The 17,594-nt window shown below is 47.4% G+C and overlaps 1 protein-coding gene across 4 annotated transcripts in view; it reads right to left on the minus strand.

Moving 5' to 3' along the window:
* The window catches only part of CFAP99 (cilia and flagella associated protein 99), a 96,403-nt gene that overhangs the window by 13,733 nt on the left and 65,076 nt on the right, over window positions 1-17,594 (minus strand). For 3 of the 4 annotated variants that reach the window (XM_045018922.1, XM_045018921.1, XM_045018923.1), the window contains one exon: window positions 13,827-14,032. In XM_045018922.1, coding sequence (XP_044874857.1) covers window positions 13,827-14,032 — 206 coding nt within the window. Of the gene's footprint in view, window positions 1-11,400; window positions 11,507-13,826; window positions 14,033-17,594 lie in introns of all 4 variants that reach the window. The other variant, XM_045018924.1, reaches the window with a different exon arrangement.

The raw sequence follows: 17,594 nt of genomic DNA on the forward strand, positions 1-17,594 counted from the left end.
CAGTGGAAGTATGTCTGCAGGTTTTGCATCTGTTGTTCTGCCAGGGGCTGGTGGTGCTTCGAGTTGGTATGTCCTGGTGTGTACTTTGGTGTGTACTTTGGTTTTGCCTAAAACATGCCAATTTATGCACCTAAGGGTGTAGGTAGATGCCTGCATTTGAAAATTTGCTTTTTATTTGTGTTATTAAACAATCAAAAACAAATTTAATTAACTAAATTCAAGGAAACGCTCATAGATGAGATTGTTCTATATTACAATAAGAATGGAGTGTCTCTTTGGATTTGCTAGCAATTACAGTCTCAGTGACCTAGTGCAATCTGGGACTCTGTATTCATAGAACCTTTTTCTGTCTTTTGCCATGTTATTCCACTTGTTTCAGCAGGGAAAATGAATGTATGAATTGTTAGCAGCAGTCATTTTAATCTGTAGCAGGGGGTCAACACTGACATTTAAGCACTCTACATCGTCATGTTGACTGACACCGTGTGATGATGCAAGACACTTAAATGACCAAATTCTGCCTCCCTGCTAAAATAATTAAAGTAATACACACCTAACTGTAGCTGGGAAAATTACTGCCACTCATAACAGCAGTTTGCACATCTGCAACTGTATAATCAAAGTTCACTGTTGATGGATTTCCTCCTGCTGTTTGCATGTCTAGTGAAGACTTTAACAGTAGGAATTCAGCAGCTAGATCCTACTTACTACAAACACATACTGAAGAATATATATTTATGTATCAAAAAAACTCCTCAGATAATATTTTGATGAACCAAAACTTTGTCCCTTCTATGACCAATTGTTTAGCTTTTCTAACTGAGTCTTGGCACAGTCTTCAGTAAAGACAAAGCAAGCAGCTTAGCAGACACCCATACCATAAATGAAGAAATTCCTGCAAAGAAAATTTCCTGGTGGAACAACAAGGTCATTAATGAGTGTGTAAAATCCTTTTACACTGTAATATATCTGTGACCTTAGAGGATACACCAGCCTAGCCTTGTCAAATCTTGTCTAACATTTTTATGAGCCTTAGCCTTCTTTTTGACTACAAGGAGACTTTGTGACACTTACAAAAGATTTTTGTATGTATTAGGTAAAATTCTACTGCATGTAAAAAACAGCGGAAACTCCTTTCTTTCCACAAACATAGCTGTGAATTAAAAGGTGATTCCAGGTGATTGTATGCTAATAAGCACATTATAAGCAGATGTCCAGCTTTGCTTTTGAAATCCCATTTACAGTTTACTTGTACTTGTTCTACCTAAACAAGGAGCTTAGGTTAAAGGTTAAAATACCCAGGCCAGAAGCTTGGTTCACAGTTATCATAAAGCAATTTTATGGTGCCCAGTTAAGGTTAAAAACTGCCACCTGAAAACGCCCCTGCACAGAGGATGCCCCAGCTATGTGGAGCTGGCTTAGACATATGCATCCTGGATATGAATGCCTGGCTGCGAGGATGGTGTCGCCAGGAGGGCTTCGGCTTCCTTGACCACAGGATGCTGTTCCAGGAAGAAGGACTGCTAAGCAGAGGTGGAGTCCACCTGTCGAGGAAGGGGAAGAGCATATTTGGATACAGACTGGCTAACCTTGTGAGGAGGGCTTTAAACTAGGTTCGAAGGGGGCAGGTGACCAAAGCCCACAGGTAAGTCAAAAACATGGAGACCTGGGAGAAGGGTTGGAATTTGGGAGAGCATGGGCTATTGTAGCAGGAATAAGGGAGAGACAAGACAGAACTGGTGGGACGGGGAATCAAATCTGTATCTTAGATGTCTGTATGCTAATGCAAGAAGTATGGGGAATAGGCAGGAAGAACTCAAAATGGTAGTAAATAAACATAACTATGATGTATTTGGCATCACAGAGACTTGGCGGGATAATATGCATGACTGGAATATTGGTACAGCTTGCTCAGGAAGGACAGGCAGGGAAAAGGGGGAAGAGGTGTTGCCTTATATATTACAAATGTATACACTTGGACTGAGGTTGAGATGGAAATAGGAGACATACTTGTTGAAAGTCTCTGGTTAAGGATAAAAGGGATAAAAAACAAGGGTGATGTCATGGTAGGGGTCTACTACAGACCATCTAACCAGGAAGCAGGGGTGGATGAGGCTTTTTTTAAACAAAAGACGGTTACTCACCTGTAGTAACTGTTGTTCTTCGAGATGTGTTGCTCCAATCCATTCCAGTTAGGTGTGCGCGCCGCGCGTGCACGGCTCTTCAGAAGATTTTTACCCTAGCAACTCCGGCGGGCCGGCTGGGCGCCCCCTGGAGTGGCGCCGCTATAGCGCTGAATATATACCCCAGCCGGCCCGTCCGCTCCTCAGTTCCTTCTTGCCGGCTACTCCGACAGTGGGGAAGGAGGGCGGGTCTGGAATGGATTGGAGCAACACATCTCGAAGAACAACAGTTACTACAGGTGAGTAACCGTCTTTTCTTCTTCGAGTGATTGCTCCAATGCATTCCAGTTAGGTGATTCCCAAGCCTTACCTAGGCGGTGGGGTCGGAGTGAGACGTGGCAGAGTGTAAAACTGCTGAGCCGAAGGCTGCGTCGTCTCGAGACTGCTGCACCAACGCGTAGTGGGAGGCGAAGGTGTGGACCGAAGACCATGTGGCCGCTCGACAGATGTCCTGGATGGGGACCTGGCTCAGGAAGGCGGCAGACGAGGCTTGCGCCCTCGTGGAATGAGCGGTGAAGCGGCCCGGGGGCACGCGAGCCAGCTCGTAGCATGCTCTGATGCACTGAGTTACCCAGGAGGAGATGCGCTGGGAAGAGACCGGCTCGCCTTTCATGCGATCGGCGACCGCTATGAAGAGTTGTGTAGAACGCCGAAAAGGCTTCGTCCGCTCGATGTAAAAAGCAAGCGCTCTACGGACGTCGAGGGTGTGGAGCTGTTGTTCCCGAGTCGAGGCATGGGGCTTCGGGAAGAAGACCGGGAGAAAGATGTCCTGATTGAAGTGGAAAGCCGAGACCACTTTTGGCAGGAAGGCCGGATGCGGACGAAGCTGCACCTTGTCTGTGTGGAAGACGGTGTATGGCGGACCTACCGTCAGCGCCCGGAGCTCCGAGACTCGTCTGGCCGATGTTATGGCGACGAGGAAGGCCGTCTTCCAGGAGAGGTAAAGAAGAGAACATGTGGCCATCGGTTCGAATGGCGGACCCATGAGTTTGGACAGGACGAGGTTCAAATCCCAGGTTGGGGCCGGACGCCGCACCGGCGGGTACAATCGGTCCAGGCCTTTCAGGAAGCGGGAGACCATCGGATTGGAAAAGATGGAGCGACCTTCCAGAGAAGGACGAAAAGCGGACACCGCTGCCAGGTGTACCCGCAAGGAGGAGACCGCCAGACCTTGCTCCTTAAGGTACCAAAGGTAGTCCAAGATGGTAGGGACGGGTACGACGAAAGGGTTGAGCCCTCGTTGGTCACACCAGAGCGCGAACCTCTTCCATTTCGCCAGGTAGGTGGAGCGAGTGGAAGGCTTTCTGCTCTCAAGCAGGACTTGCTGCACGGCCGCCGAACAGTCCCTCTCTGCGTGGGTCAACCACGCAGGTACCAGGCTGTAACATGGAGGGACTGCAGGTTCGGATGGTGGAGTCTGCCGAAGTCCTGCGTGATGAGGTCCGGCCATAACGGGAGGGGGATGGGATCCCGAACGGAGAGCTCGAGCAGCAGGGTGTACCAATGCTGTCTCGGCCAGGCCGGAGCCACGAGTATGACGGTGGCTCGATCCCTCCGCAGCTTCTGGAGCACTCTGTGCACGAGAGGAAAAGGAGGGAAGGCATAGAGGAGGTGAGTCTGCCAGGGATACAGGAAGGCGTCCGACAGAGAGCCCGGCGAGTGACCTCGGAACGAGCAAAACTGGAGACACTTCCTGTTCGCCTTGGAGGCGAAGAGGTCGACCCGGGGAAACCCCCACCTCTGGAAAATCATATGTGCAACGTCGGGACGAAGGGACCACTCGTGGGAGAGAAACGACCTGCTGAGATGGTCGGCCAGCGTGTTCTGCACTCCCGGAAGAAAAGACGCTTCTAGGTGAATGGAGAGGGTCACGCAGAAGTCCCACAGGAGGATCGCTTCCTCGCAGAGGGGAGAAGAGCGGGCTCCGCCCTGCTTGTTTACATAGTACATCGCAGCGGTGTTGTCCGTGAGTACTGTTACACAACAGCGTTGTAGGTGGGAGCAGAAGGTCCGGCAGGCGAGGCGGATGGCACGGAGCTCGCGGACATTGATGTGTAGCGCGAGTTCCTGAGGCGACCAAAGGCCTTGGGTGTGAAGTTCGCCCAGGTGGGCCCCCCAACCGAGCGCTGAGGCATCCGTGGTCAGCGTAACGGATGGGCGAGGAGGATGGAACGAGACCCCCGCACACACGACCTCCGGGGTGAGCCACCAGCGGAGGGAGTCGAGGGCCGTCCTGTTGACCGTGACCACCATGTCGATGGGGTCTCGATGAGGCCGGTACACCGTCGCGAGCCAGGACTGGAAGGGGCGAAGATGGAGCCGCGCATATGCGGTGACATATGTGCAGGAGGCCATGTGACCCAGAAGGCGTAGGCAGGAGCGCACGGTTGTGGTCGGGAAGGCGACGAGATCCCGGATGATTGAGGCCATCGTCTGGTGCCGGGCGCGAGGAAGAGAGGCCCTGCCAACCGTGGAGTCGAGAACCGCTCCGATGAACTCCAGCCGCTGCGTTGGGAACAAAGTGGACTTCTCGGTGTTGATGAGAAGACCAAGCCGCTGAAAGAGAGACAGAATTTCTGCCATCTGTTCTATCACGAGCTGACGGGACTGAGCTCGGACCAGCCAGTCGTCGAGATACGGGTAGACGTGCATCTGACGACGGCGGAGGGCTGCTGCTACGACTGCCATGCATTTTGTAAATACCCTCGGCGCCGTGGAGAGTCCGAATGGCAACACGGCGAACTGGTAGTGGGCGTTGTTGACCACAAACCGAAGGTAACGCCGATGAGGAGGATAGATCGCGACATGGAAGTAGGCGTCCTTCATGTTGAGGGCGGCAAACCAGTCTCCCGGATCCAGAGAGGGAATAATGGTCCCCAGGGTGACCATACGAAACTTGGGCTTGAGCAGATATTTGTTCAGCTCGCGAAGGTCCAGGATAGGACGTAGCCCGCCTTTCGCCTTGGGGATGAGAAAATAACGGGAGTAGAATCCCCTGCCCCACCTGTCTTGAGGCACTGCTTCTATGGCACCCACGCTCAACAGAGTCTGAACCTCTTGTAAGAGGACTTGCTCGTGAGAGGGGTCCCTGAAGAGGGACAGGGAGGGTGGGTGGGAAGGCGGGGGCGAAACAAATTGAAGGCGGTATCCCGACTGGACTGTTTGAAGCACCCAGTTGTCCGATGTTAAGCGGGACCACGCCGAAAAGAAATGGGAAAGGCGGTTGTAAAATAAAGGGGAAGGATCCGGTAGGGAGAGTGATGGGCCGTCCTCGATCGTCCCATCAAAAGGCCTGCTTAGCCCCCTGAGGGGTCTTGGAAGTGGCCTGGCCCTGGTTGCGGCGGTTGCCGGACGGACGACGGCGATTTTGGGTCGGTCGTCTGCTGGTATAGGGGCGATAGCGCTGTTGATAGCGGGAGGGCTGCGGCCGGAAGGGCCTGCGCTGCATCGCCGGCGTGTGCATTCCGAGCGTGCGGATGGCAACACGCCCGTCCTTCAGGGTCTGGATCCGATCATCCGTCTTTTCGGAAAACAGACCCTGGGTGTCGAAGGGGAGGTCCTGGAGTGTATATTGCACCTCCGGCGGCAAGGTGGAGGACTGCAGCCAGGAGATGCGCCTCATTGTCACGCCGGATGCCAAGGTCCGAGCCCCGGAGTCTGCGGCGTCGAGGGCGGCCGTAATAGATGACCAAGAGGACTTCTTTCCCTCGTCCAGCAAGGCGGAGAACTCCTGGCGTGATGTGGAAGGCAGGAGCTCCGTGAACTTCGCCAGGGACGTCAGAATGTCAAAGACGTACCTGGCGAGGAGGACCATGATGTTTGCGATCCTCAGCTGCAGACCCCCGGCGGAGTAGATCTTACGGCCGAGTAAGTCCATGCGCTTGGCGTCCTTGGACTTAGGCGCAGCGGCAGGTTGGCCGTGCCTCTCCCGGTCGTTAACAGATTGGACTACGAGGGAGTCCGGGGTTGGGTGGGAGTAAAGGTACTCATAGCCTGATGGTGGGGCTGAGTACTTCCGCTCGACCCCGCGTGCTGTGGGAGGAATGGAAGCGGGGGTCTGCCAGAGCGTAGTGGCGTTCTTTTGAATGGTCCGGACGAAGGGTAACGCCACGCGGACGGGAGCATCCGCACCCACCACGTTGGTGATTGGGTCCTCATCCTCATGGACCTCCTCGACGGGAAGATTCATGGACGCCGCCACCCTGCGAAGCAGGTCTTGGAAGGCCCGGAGGTCAATGGGCGGGGGTTCGCTGGCCGCAGCACCTGCCACCGCCTCGTCCGGCGAGGATGACGAAGATGCACCCTGCAGAACTGGCTCCGGCTCTACGGCCGGTGGGTGAGCCTCCTCCAAATCGTGAGGCGTGGGCGATTGGCGGACCGGATGAGCAGATGGCTCGTGCGGAGGAGAGGGAGGCGGCCGGCTAACAGTCGCTTCAGGGACCCTGGTGCTGGTGGTCACATCCCTCCTGGGAAACGGGATACCCTGACCTTCATGCTGTCCCCACGGGACCCAGTAGCCCCACTGCTCATGCAGAAGTCCTTGTGGGGTCGGCCACCGGTGGGTAGTATCATCGGCACCGGAGGCCACGGACGCCGTGCGGGATGGCCAAGGCGGTGCTGTAGTGCCGACGGACTGAACCGCTGAAGGTGGGAGGCCCTGCACCGACGGCACCGAGGGTCGATACGCAGAGCGCCGACGGGACGGTGACCGTGAGCGTGGACTCCGGCGGTGCCGGGAGCTCGACCGGCGCCGGGAGCTCGACTGGGACCGGGATCCGCGGTGCCGGGAGTGACTCCGAGAGTCGCGGTGCCGAGATGATCTCCAACGGTACCGACGGTACGGTGACCTGGATCGGTGCCGGGAGTGCGACCGGTACCGAGATCGAGAGCGGTACCGGGACTCAGACCGGCGTCGGGATGGTGCTCGGTGCCGTGAAGAGGAGCGGCGACGAGACTCCGAACGGCGGGACGGGGACCTGCGCCGGGACCGGGACCGGGACCGGGACCTCGACCGTCTTCCACGCCGCTCGTCGACAGAGGGCGGTCTTGTCATCCTGGCTGGCTTGCCGAGAGAGACAACAGCCCGCACCGGCGGTGCCGGGGGCCGGAGGCTCGGAGCCTCTATGAGCCTGATGAGGTCTCTCGCAGAGGAGAATGTCTCCGGCGTCGAAGGCAGCCTTGGCTCAACCTCGGTCGGTGCCGGGGAGCGGGGCGGTGCCGGACTCGACGGCGCTTGCGGAGCCGGAGTCGAGGGCTCAGGGCCCGCTTTACGCACTGCCGCAGCCACTCTCGTGGCGGACTCTGTGCGTGCCTTCGCTACAGCCTTCGCCAGTTTCTGCTTGCGTGCAGGCGAGAGCGAGCGGTGCCGGGTCGCCTTAGGCGGCGGTTTAGGTACCGTGGCCACGGTGCCGGAGCCGGTCGGTGCCGCGGGTGCACTCTGCACCGAAGAAGCCCTCGGTGCCGGCGCTGACGGTGCCGGGGGCTGGAGGGACGCCTCCATAAGGAGCTGCTTGAGGCGACTGTCTCTGTCCTTACGCGTCCGCGGCTTAAAAGCCGAACAAATGGCACACTTATCTGTACGGTGTGCCTCGCCCAGGCAACGGAGGCAGGAGCCGTGAGGGTCACCCACTGGCATAGGCCTCTGGCACGCTGCACAGGGCTTAAAGCCCGGTGCCTTGGGCATGAGCCCGCACCGGGGAGGGGGAGGGAGAAAGTACTCCCCCTATCCTTATCTAAACTAACTAACCACTAAAACTAACTATAACAGTAAAGAACTATATACAAAATTAAGTAGAGAGAGCTAGGGATGTGGAGGACTACTGAGCACTCCACAGTTCCGACTGCCGTCACGGGCGGGAAGAAGGAACTGAGGAGCAGACGGGCCGGCTGGGGTATATATTCAGCGCTATAGCGGCGCCACTCCAGGGGGCGCCCAGCCGGCCCGCCGGAGTTGCTAGGGTAAAAATCTTCCGAAGAGCCGTGCACGCGCGGCGCGCACACCTAACTGGAATGCATTGGAGCAATCACTCGAAGAAGAACTAAGAAAATCATCCAAAGCACAGGACTTAGTGGTGATGGGGGACTTCAACTACTCAGACATCTGTTGAGAAAATAACACAGCAAGGCACAGATTATCCAACAAGTTCTTGGAATGTATTGAAGACAATATTTTATTTCAGAAGATGGAGAAAGCTACTAGGGGAGAGACTGTTCTAGATTTGATTTTGACAAATAGGGAGGAATTGGTTGAGAATTTGAAAGTGGAAGGTAGCTTGAGAGAAAGTGGTCATGAAATGGTGAGTTCATGATTCTAAGGAATGGAAGGAAGGAGAACAGCAAAATTAAGACAATAGATTTCAAGAAGGCAGACTTTAGCAAACTCTGGGAGTTGGTAGGTAAGATCCCCTGGCAAGCAAATCTAAGGGGGAAAACAATTGAAGACATTTGGCAGTTTTTCAAAGAGACATTATTAAGGCACAAGAGCAAACTATCCCACTGCGTAGGAAAGATGGGAAGTATGGCAAGAGACCACCCTGGCTTAACCAGGAGATCTTCAATGATCTAAAAATCAAAAAAGAGTCCTACAAAAAGTGGAAACTCAGTCAAATTACAAAGGATGAATATAAACGAACAACACAAGTATGTAGGGACAAAATTAGAAAGGCCAAGGCACAGAACGAGATCAAACTAGCTAGAGACATAAAGGGTAATAAGAAAACATTCTACAAATACATCAGAAGCTAGAGGAAGTCCAAGGACAGGGTAGGCCCCTTACTCAATGAGAGGGGGGAAACAATAACAGAATATGTGAAAAGATGTGAAAATTAAGCAGAGGTGCTTAATGACGTCTTTGTTTCGGTTTTCACCAAGAAGGTTGGTGGCGATTGGATGTCTCACATAGTGAATGCCAGTGAAAACGAGGTAGGATCAGAGGCTAAAATAGGGAAAGAACAAATAAAAAATTACTTAGACAAGTTAGATGTCTTTAAGTCACCAAGGCCTGATGAAATGCATCCTAGAATACTCAAGGAGCTGACTGAGGAGATATCTGAGCCATTAGCGATTATCTTTGAAAAGTCATGGAAGACGGGAGACATTCCAGAAGACTGGAAAAGGGCAAATATAGTGCCCATCTATAAAAAGGGAAATAACAACAACCTGGGGAATTACAGACCTGTCAGTTAACTTCTGTACCTGGAAAGATAATGGAGCAAATAATTAAGCAATGAATTTGCAAACATCTAGACGATAATAAGGTGATAAGTAACAGTCAGCATGGATTTGTCAAGAACGAATCTTGTCAAACAACCTGATAACTTTCTTTGACAGGATAACAAGCCTTGTGGATGGGGGGAAACGGTAGACTTTGTATATCTTGACTTTAGTAAAGCTTTTGATACTGTCTTACATGACTTTCTCATAAACAAACTAGGGAAATGCAACCTAGATGGAGCTACTATAAGGTGGGTGCATAGCTGGTTGGAAAACTGTTCCGAGAGAGTAGTTTTCAGTGGTTCACAGTCCTGCTGGAAGGGCATAACGAGTGGGGTTCTCCAGGGATCTGTTCTGGGACCGGTTCTGTTCAATATCTTCATCAATCATTTAGATAATGGCATAGAGAATACACATATTAAGTTTGCAGACAATTCCAAACTGGGAGGGGTTGCAAGTGCTTTTGAGGATAGGATTATAATTCAAAATGATCTGGAGAAACTGGAGAAATGGTCTGAAGTAAATAGGATGAAATTCAATAGGGACAAATGCAAAGTATTCCACTTAGGAAGGAACAATCAGCTGCACACATACAAAATGGGAAATGACTGCCTAGGAAGGAGTACTGTCTAAAGGGATAGCGGGTCATAGTGGACCATAAGCTAAATATGAGTCAACAGTGTAACACTGCTGCAAAAAAAGCAAACATAATTCTAAAATGTATTAGTTGGAGTGTTGTAAGCAAGACACGAGAAGTAATTCTTCTGCTCTACTTAATGCTGATTAGGCCTCAACTGGAGTATTGTGTCCAGTTCTGGGCACCACATATCAGGAAAGATATGGACAAATTGGAGAAAGTCCGGAGAAGAGCAACAAAAATCATTAAAGGTCTAGAAAACATCACCTATGAAGGAAGATTGAAAAAACTGGGTTTGTTTAGTCTGGAAAAGAGAAGACAAAGGGTACATGATAACAGTTTTCAAGTACATAAAAGGTTGTTACAAGGAGGAAGAAAAATTGTTCTTCTTAACCTCTGAGGATAGGACAAGAAGCAATGGGCTTAAATTGCAGCAAGGGCGGTTTAGGTTGAACATTAGGAAAGACTTCCTAACTGTCAGGGTGGTTAAGTACTGGAATAAATTACCTAGGGAGGTTGTGGAATCTCCATCATTGGAGATTTTTAAGAGCAGATTAGACAAACAGCTGTTAGGGATGTTCTAGATAATATTTAGTCCTGCCATGAGTGCAGGGGACTGTTCTAGATGACCTCTCGAGGTCCCTTCTAGTCCTATGATTCTATGACAAGGGCTCTACACCAAGCCTTCCCCCAAACCCCTGGGATAGAGAATATGGAAAGTGTACTGGACTATCACTGTTTTTTGCTTATCACTCATATAGAGGCTCTTGGGAAGGTGAGCCATAAGGCTGCTCTAACTTACACCTGCGGCTGGGTCGGCTCATGCACAGCCCAAGAGTCTGGGGAGCACACCGGTAGCTTAAAGCCACTTTTGCCTTACTTCTCCCTCCTTGCCCTAAATGCAGGAATGAAATAAATGAGAATTAGGCCTCAGCTGTGCAACCTTCTACACGTGTTTTGCCTCTTCAGGGCTTGTCGGTATGGCAACCTGGTTTTGTGTGATACAGCCGAATGCAGTCAAACACTCAGAAGGGTATGGACTGCTGGTGTGCTCATTTGTAGGCCAATAATTGGAATGTTCTTCCACTTCACATATCATTGCTCATTTCCAAACTGTGCCAACAATACCAGTGGTTAAAGGAACATGGAATGTGCACCTAGGTAATCTCTCAAGTGTTTGTAGGCATTCATATAGTTGCCTTTGTAATTGATGCCATAGTTTCCAGTCTAGTAAAGCTAAAGGCTGATACCCTAATAATTTCTCAGGCTTCACTTTCTGTTTTGTTTGGTATAATCAATTATATGCTGACTTGATATGTTATTTTGTGAATAGCGTAACTCAAATCAACGTAGTTTAGCTCTACTTACCATGGGGTCCACGCTACACAGTATCAACAGGAGATGCTCTCCTGTCGATTGGGTGACCAGACAGCAAGTGTGAAAAATCAGGACGGAAGTGGGGGGTAATAGGAGCCTATATAAGAAAAAAACCCCAAAATCGTGACTGTCTCTATAAAATCGGGACATCTGGTCACCCTACCTGTCGACTCCCCCTACTCTTCTCGATCCAGTGGAGTACAAGAGTCAACGGGAGAGCGATCTGCAGTTGATTTGGCGAGGCTTCACTAGACCCACTAAATCGACCGCCAATGCATTGATCACTACTCGTCGATCCCCCGGTAAGTATAGATACAAGCCCTAAGATACACAATTTAGCCGCTCCACATAGAGAATGAGATTTAAGGAAAGATATTGTGAGGTTAGTGTATTGGTTAGGTGGAAATGAGAAACCACTGTAGTTGGCTATCTAGGATGATTCTAATGATATGGAATTGTTTCTGATTAACTAGAAAGTGAATGTTATGGCAGTAAAGTTACTGTTCCAGATACATGATTTTAGGTCTAAATATTTGGTGCTCAGAATCTATTCACAACAAAGAGCCTGTACCAATATGCTAAGGATACTTTACAACTTGAAATTCAAATTGAGTAGATTTGTATGATGTATATTAATTAGGGCTGTCAAGTGATTAAATAAAATGAATTGTGATTAATCGTGTCATTAATTGCACAGTTAAAGAATAATAGAATACCATTTATTTACTTTTTTGGATATTTTCTACATTTTCAAATATATTGATTTCAATTACAACACAGAATTCAAAGTGTACAGAGCTCACTTTATATTTATTTTTATTACAAATATTTGTACCGTAAAAAACAAAAGAAATAGTATATTTCAATTCACCTAATACAAGTACTGTAGTGCAATCTCTTTATAATGAAAGTTGAACTTACACATGTAAAATTATGTACAAAAAATAACTGCATTCAAAAATAAAACAACGTAAAACTTTAGAACCTACAAGTCCACTCAGTCTTCACCACTTCAGCCAATCAAATTTGGTTAGAATTTGCAGGAGATAATGCTGCCTGTTTCTTGTTTACGTCACCTGAAAATAAGAACAGGCATTTGCATGGCAATGTTGTAGCCAGCGTTGCAAGATATTTATGTGCCAGATGTGATCAAGATTCATATGTCTCTTCATGTTTCAACCACCATTCCAGAAGACATGCGTCCATCCTGATGATGGGTTCTGCTCGATAACGATCTAAAGCAGAGCGGACTGACGCATATTCATTTTCATCATCTGAGTCAGATGCCACCAGCAGAAGGTTAATTTTCTTTTTTGGTGGTTTAGGTTCCGTAGTTTCTGTATCGGAGTGTTGCTCTTAAAACATCTGAAAGCATTCTCCACACATCGTCCCTCTCAGATTTTGGAAGGCACTTCAGATTCTTAAACCTAGAGTGCTATATCTATCCTTAGAAATCTCACATTGGTACCTTCTTTGCATTTTGTCAAATCTGCTGTGAAAGTGTTCTTAAAATGAACATGTGCTGGGTCATCATCTGAGACTGCTATAACATGAAATATATGGCAGAATGAAGGTCAAACAGAACAGGAGACATACAATTCTCCCCCAAGGAGTTCAGTCACAAATTTAATTAACACATTATTTTTTTAATGAGCATCATCGGCATGGAAGCATGTCCTCTGGAATGGTGGCCAAAGCATGAAGGGGCATATGAATCTGGCACGTAAATACCTTGCAATGGCGGCTACAAAAGTGTCATGCATATGCCTGTTCTCACTTTCAGGTGACATTGTAAATAAGACGCAGGCAGCAGTATCTCCCGTAAATGTAAACAAAGTTGTTTGTCTTAGTGATTGGCTGAACAAGAAGTAGACTGAGTGGGCTCCGAAGTTTTACATTGTTTTATTTTTTAGTGTAGTTATGTAACAAAAAAACCCTACATTTGTAAGTTACACTTTCACAATAAAGAGATTGCACTTCAGTACTTGTATGAGGTGAATTGAAAAATACTATTTCTTTTGTTTATCATTTTTACAGTGCAAATATTTGTAATAAATAATAATAATATAAAGTGAGCACTGTGCACTTTGTATTCTATGTAGTAATAGAAATCAATATAGTTGAAAATGTAGAAAAACATTCAAAAATTCAATACATTTCTATTGTTTAAGTGTGATTAATAGCAATTAATTTTTTTAATCACAGTTAATTTTTTGAGTTAATCGCATGACTTAATTGCAATTAATTGAGAGCCCTAATTTGAACAGCAAGATTGAAATCCTGTCCATATTGAAGTCAATGGCAGAACTCATATTAAATGGAATCAGGATTTCACCCCAAATCTTTCATTCTGGCAAATAACAAGATATTAGCAACGATGTAATATTCTAAACATCTCTATGGTATTTTAAACTAACTTTAATGCAGCTGCTCTTCCAAGTGCTGCTCTGAACAGGGAAATCTGCTCCAGTTTGTCTAGAAGAAGTTGTTCCTTGGCTTGTTTTTCATGTATTATCTGGTCTCTCTTCTCTTCCTCTGCCTTCTTCTGTGCTTCCTTCAGTAAAGCTAGACGTTCACGCAGTTCCACTATTGACATTTCACCACTGAAGCCATAGCCAGCAGTCTACAGAAATTCAAAATCAGTGAGTGGAAAGAGAATATTCTGATCACGTTTCAGCTCATATTGACGTCATTGAGAGTTCTGACTTCAATTAAGCAGGATTTGGCCTTAACTTACTTACAAGCTACTTTCTATGGCATAGAAATCATTTTCAGAGATATATCATAGTACATGAGGCTAAGATGCGGCAATACAACTTCTCACAGAAGAAATCTCATTTAGGAAACAAACTGAACTAACCACAAATATAAAAGGCCAGTTTTATCTGGCCAGAAGTGATTCTAGATAACACAACATCCAGTTTTAATAGGAAGTTTAAAAGCTAACAGCATCATTGTAAATTTGGAAAACTGTGAAGTCTGTAAAACCAGAAGGGAATATACATTCAAATTTAAATACTGAGAGCATTTGTTTGCTATTATCTGTTTTTCCACTTGTGTGGAAGAGTAATCTAACTGCAGATTATAGGCCAGATCCTGTGACATATTGAGCACCTGCATTTAACTGCTGGGGTTACTAGGAGTTAACTGTTCTGCACCTGGCAAGATCAGACCCTTAATATCCAAGGCCAACATTTTAAAATCTGAGTGCCTAAAGTTAGGCACTGGATTTAGGAGCCCAAAGATAAGCAGCCAGAGCTTCAGGGGTGCTGAGAAACCACAACCCTCATTGAAGTAAATGGGAGCTGCAGGTGGTCAGCACCTCAGAAAGTCAGGACATTTCTAAACAGAAGTTTAGGGGCTTGATGTTTTTAGCCCAATACCAAGCCATATATGAGCAGTAAAACTATCTGCTGTGCAGGAATAGGACCCTTCACATATTTACAGGATCACCCAGCTATTGTACCTCAAAGACTTCTGAAACGCAAACATCAAAATCATGTAATCATCACACTGAGCTTCTAAGCAATCGCTCTTCCAAAAGGACATTACTGGGTCTCGACACCATGTGCACCAGTACCTCCACCCTGTACCAATGCAATGCATGTGGGTGGGTGTGTATATAGATACAAACACTGGGCTTCTGAGTCATTTCCTTTCCAAAACTGCATCAGTTTCACACCAAAAAACTACTATTTTTGTCTATCCTGATGCATTTTAATTTTCACATTTCAAGATGCATATCCTTGAACTATACCCTCATCTACTGTTTGACCCAGTCAGCACATTGTTGCAGAGCTGTAACACATGAAGTGAGAGGGAAATGCTTTAGTGCAGGATGGAGATTCTGGTGGTGGTGTATGAACTTAGTAGGGAGACTGAGCAATGTCCTTTTTTGGAAGAGGATTTGCTTAGAAGCCCAATGTGGTGATTGAGTTTCAGAAATCTTTGAGGGGTGGTCCTGGAAATATATGAAGGGGCTCCTTTTCCTGCACAGTAGATAACACTGCTGTTCATGTAACTGGAGTGCCACCAAGTGGATAGCTGGGTACATTAAAGATGATGAAAGTAAGTGAGAATTTCATGGACTCAAATTCTATTTCATCTAGTTTGAAAGTGTATTTTTACAAAAGAGAAATGCAGGACAAGCAAGTAAAATGTACTAACTCAAATCGGAGTCACATCTTAAGCACTACTAGGAAATTATAATGTAAACATGAGAGTTCTAATTCCTTTCTTTATCTGGTTGTAATTTGAGTGGCCAGCTCACTTTTAGCAACTTGCACTTAGCAAGGGCTCCCCTTTGGCTTGATTTGGAATGAGTATTTCAAGTATGACTTCAAATGTGTTGTGTTCACCTGCTATTTGAATCTCCTCTCAGGAATAAGTTAGATAGGAAACCATATTTAAAGCCAAATACTGCCCTTGGATTAGGGTGACCAGATAGCAAGAGTAAAAAATTGGGACAGGGTGGGGAGTGGAGGTAATAGGTGCCTATATAAGAAAAAGCCCCCAAAATTGGGACTGTCCCTATAAAATCGGGACATCTGGTCACCCTATCTTGGATACAAATGGGATCAATGGGAGCTGTATGTGAGGAGCTGACTGCAAAATTTTGCCCACTGTCAATGGCAATGAAATGAACTGGGCCTATAAATGAGAAAGTGCTGGAATTCCCATCCCTTTCGTTTTAATGAACCAGACAATGAGCACTGCTCCACAGCAGTATGTGTGATTGAGAAAGCTCTGTAATTCCAAACCCTGACTACATTAAAGAACTGCAGCATTGCACCACTGCTGCTCAGACTGGTTCAGTCATAAAAGTGCAAGCTGTAATGTGAGCACACAAGACAGCCTGTTCAGGTTCCACAAAGTGCACTGTGTGCATTCACAGCACTCCCTGTAAGCACTGCAGGGCTTGTGGATTGTTGACTCTTTCCCACATCCCCAGGACATAGGTATATAACCTCTGAGACATAATGTCTATTTGTAGTTGTTCACATTTTTGGCTTGCTCCATTGTCTGCTTTAAATAGCTTCATCCCATATGAAGGTCTGTATATGCACTGTGAAGAGCAGGGTCTATGCTCTAGGTGGATACCGCCTTTGGCTGATAGTGCTCCAAGGGAGAAGGAAGTTGACTTTATTCTTTTTTTCTTTGGTTATTCATTTTTTTCCCAGATAAATTGGGTTTCTCTATTGTTTTTTCTGTTCTTATTTTGTTAGGTTTATACTTGCTTTGTATGTAATGATCCCAGTTTCATTCTCTTGTGTTTCCCTTTAAGGTCCCAAGAGACACTGCCCAGCCAGTTCTCCCTTCTTGTCCCCACTACTAATGGAGTGTCCCTCACAGGGAATTAATAGCCTCTTTGGGAAGCAGGGGGTAGGGAAATGGGATGGGGGAGAAGGGACATAAGTGGATTTTGGAGAAGTATGGCGAGGTAAGATGGTGCATTTGTTCAGGGATCTGAGGAGACGGTGAGGGGTACCCATGCCACTAATAACTCAGGTCTGTTTTCTGTTTTTAGATCTCAGGAGTTTGGGAGATACTGCTAAGGCAGCATATGGTCTGCTGCAACAGCCACGCCCTCTCCATGGAAAGAAGAACAGCATCTCTCTGGTGGTTTCTGCTAACTAACCATTAGGGATTTTTTTCTTTTTGTTTTTCAGCTGAATTCCCATGGACGAAAGGAAAAACTGAAAGAGAGCAGTTCTGATTCTTTAAAAGTGCGGGTCAACTTTTATTTTGCTTTATCTTTTTGTTTTGTTATGCGGCTCTGGGTATATGGGGAAGGGGCAAGGGAGGAAGACGAGGTCCTGGGCAGAGTTGAGACCAGTCAAGTTTTGCATCAGGTGCTTTTGGGCCTATATGCAGCCAGTAGGTGGCTGGCTTGAGAGGTGGCAGAGCCAGTTGCTAATGTTGTCACTGAAGGGTGGGTAGGAGCATTGTGGGATTGTGCTGGGAGGTCTAATTGCATCAATACACTAGCCATGCTTGTATTTCCTGTCCAGAGACACAGTATAGGAGGCATCGCTTTACTCAGAGTCAGTGTAGTCACTGCAGTGGTATGAACACCTCTACATCATTCCAAGCTCTATGTGTGGACATGAGAGCCCCAAGTATTGAGAAAACTGATACTGTGAAGGTAGATAAAATCTAGGGGGCTCTACCTGGCAGTGTCTTAA

Source organism: Mauremys mutica, chromosome 5 (assembly GCF_020497125.1).
Source record: "Mauremys mutica isolate MM-2020 ecotype Southern chromosome 5, ASM2049712v1, whole genome shotgun sequence".
Taxonomy (NCBI): domain Eukaryota; kingdom Metazoa; phylum Chordata; order Testudines; family Geoemydidae; genus Mauremys; species Mauremys mutica.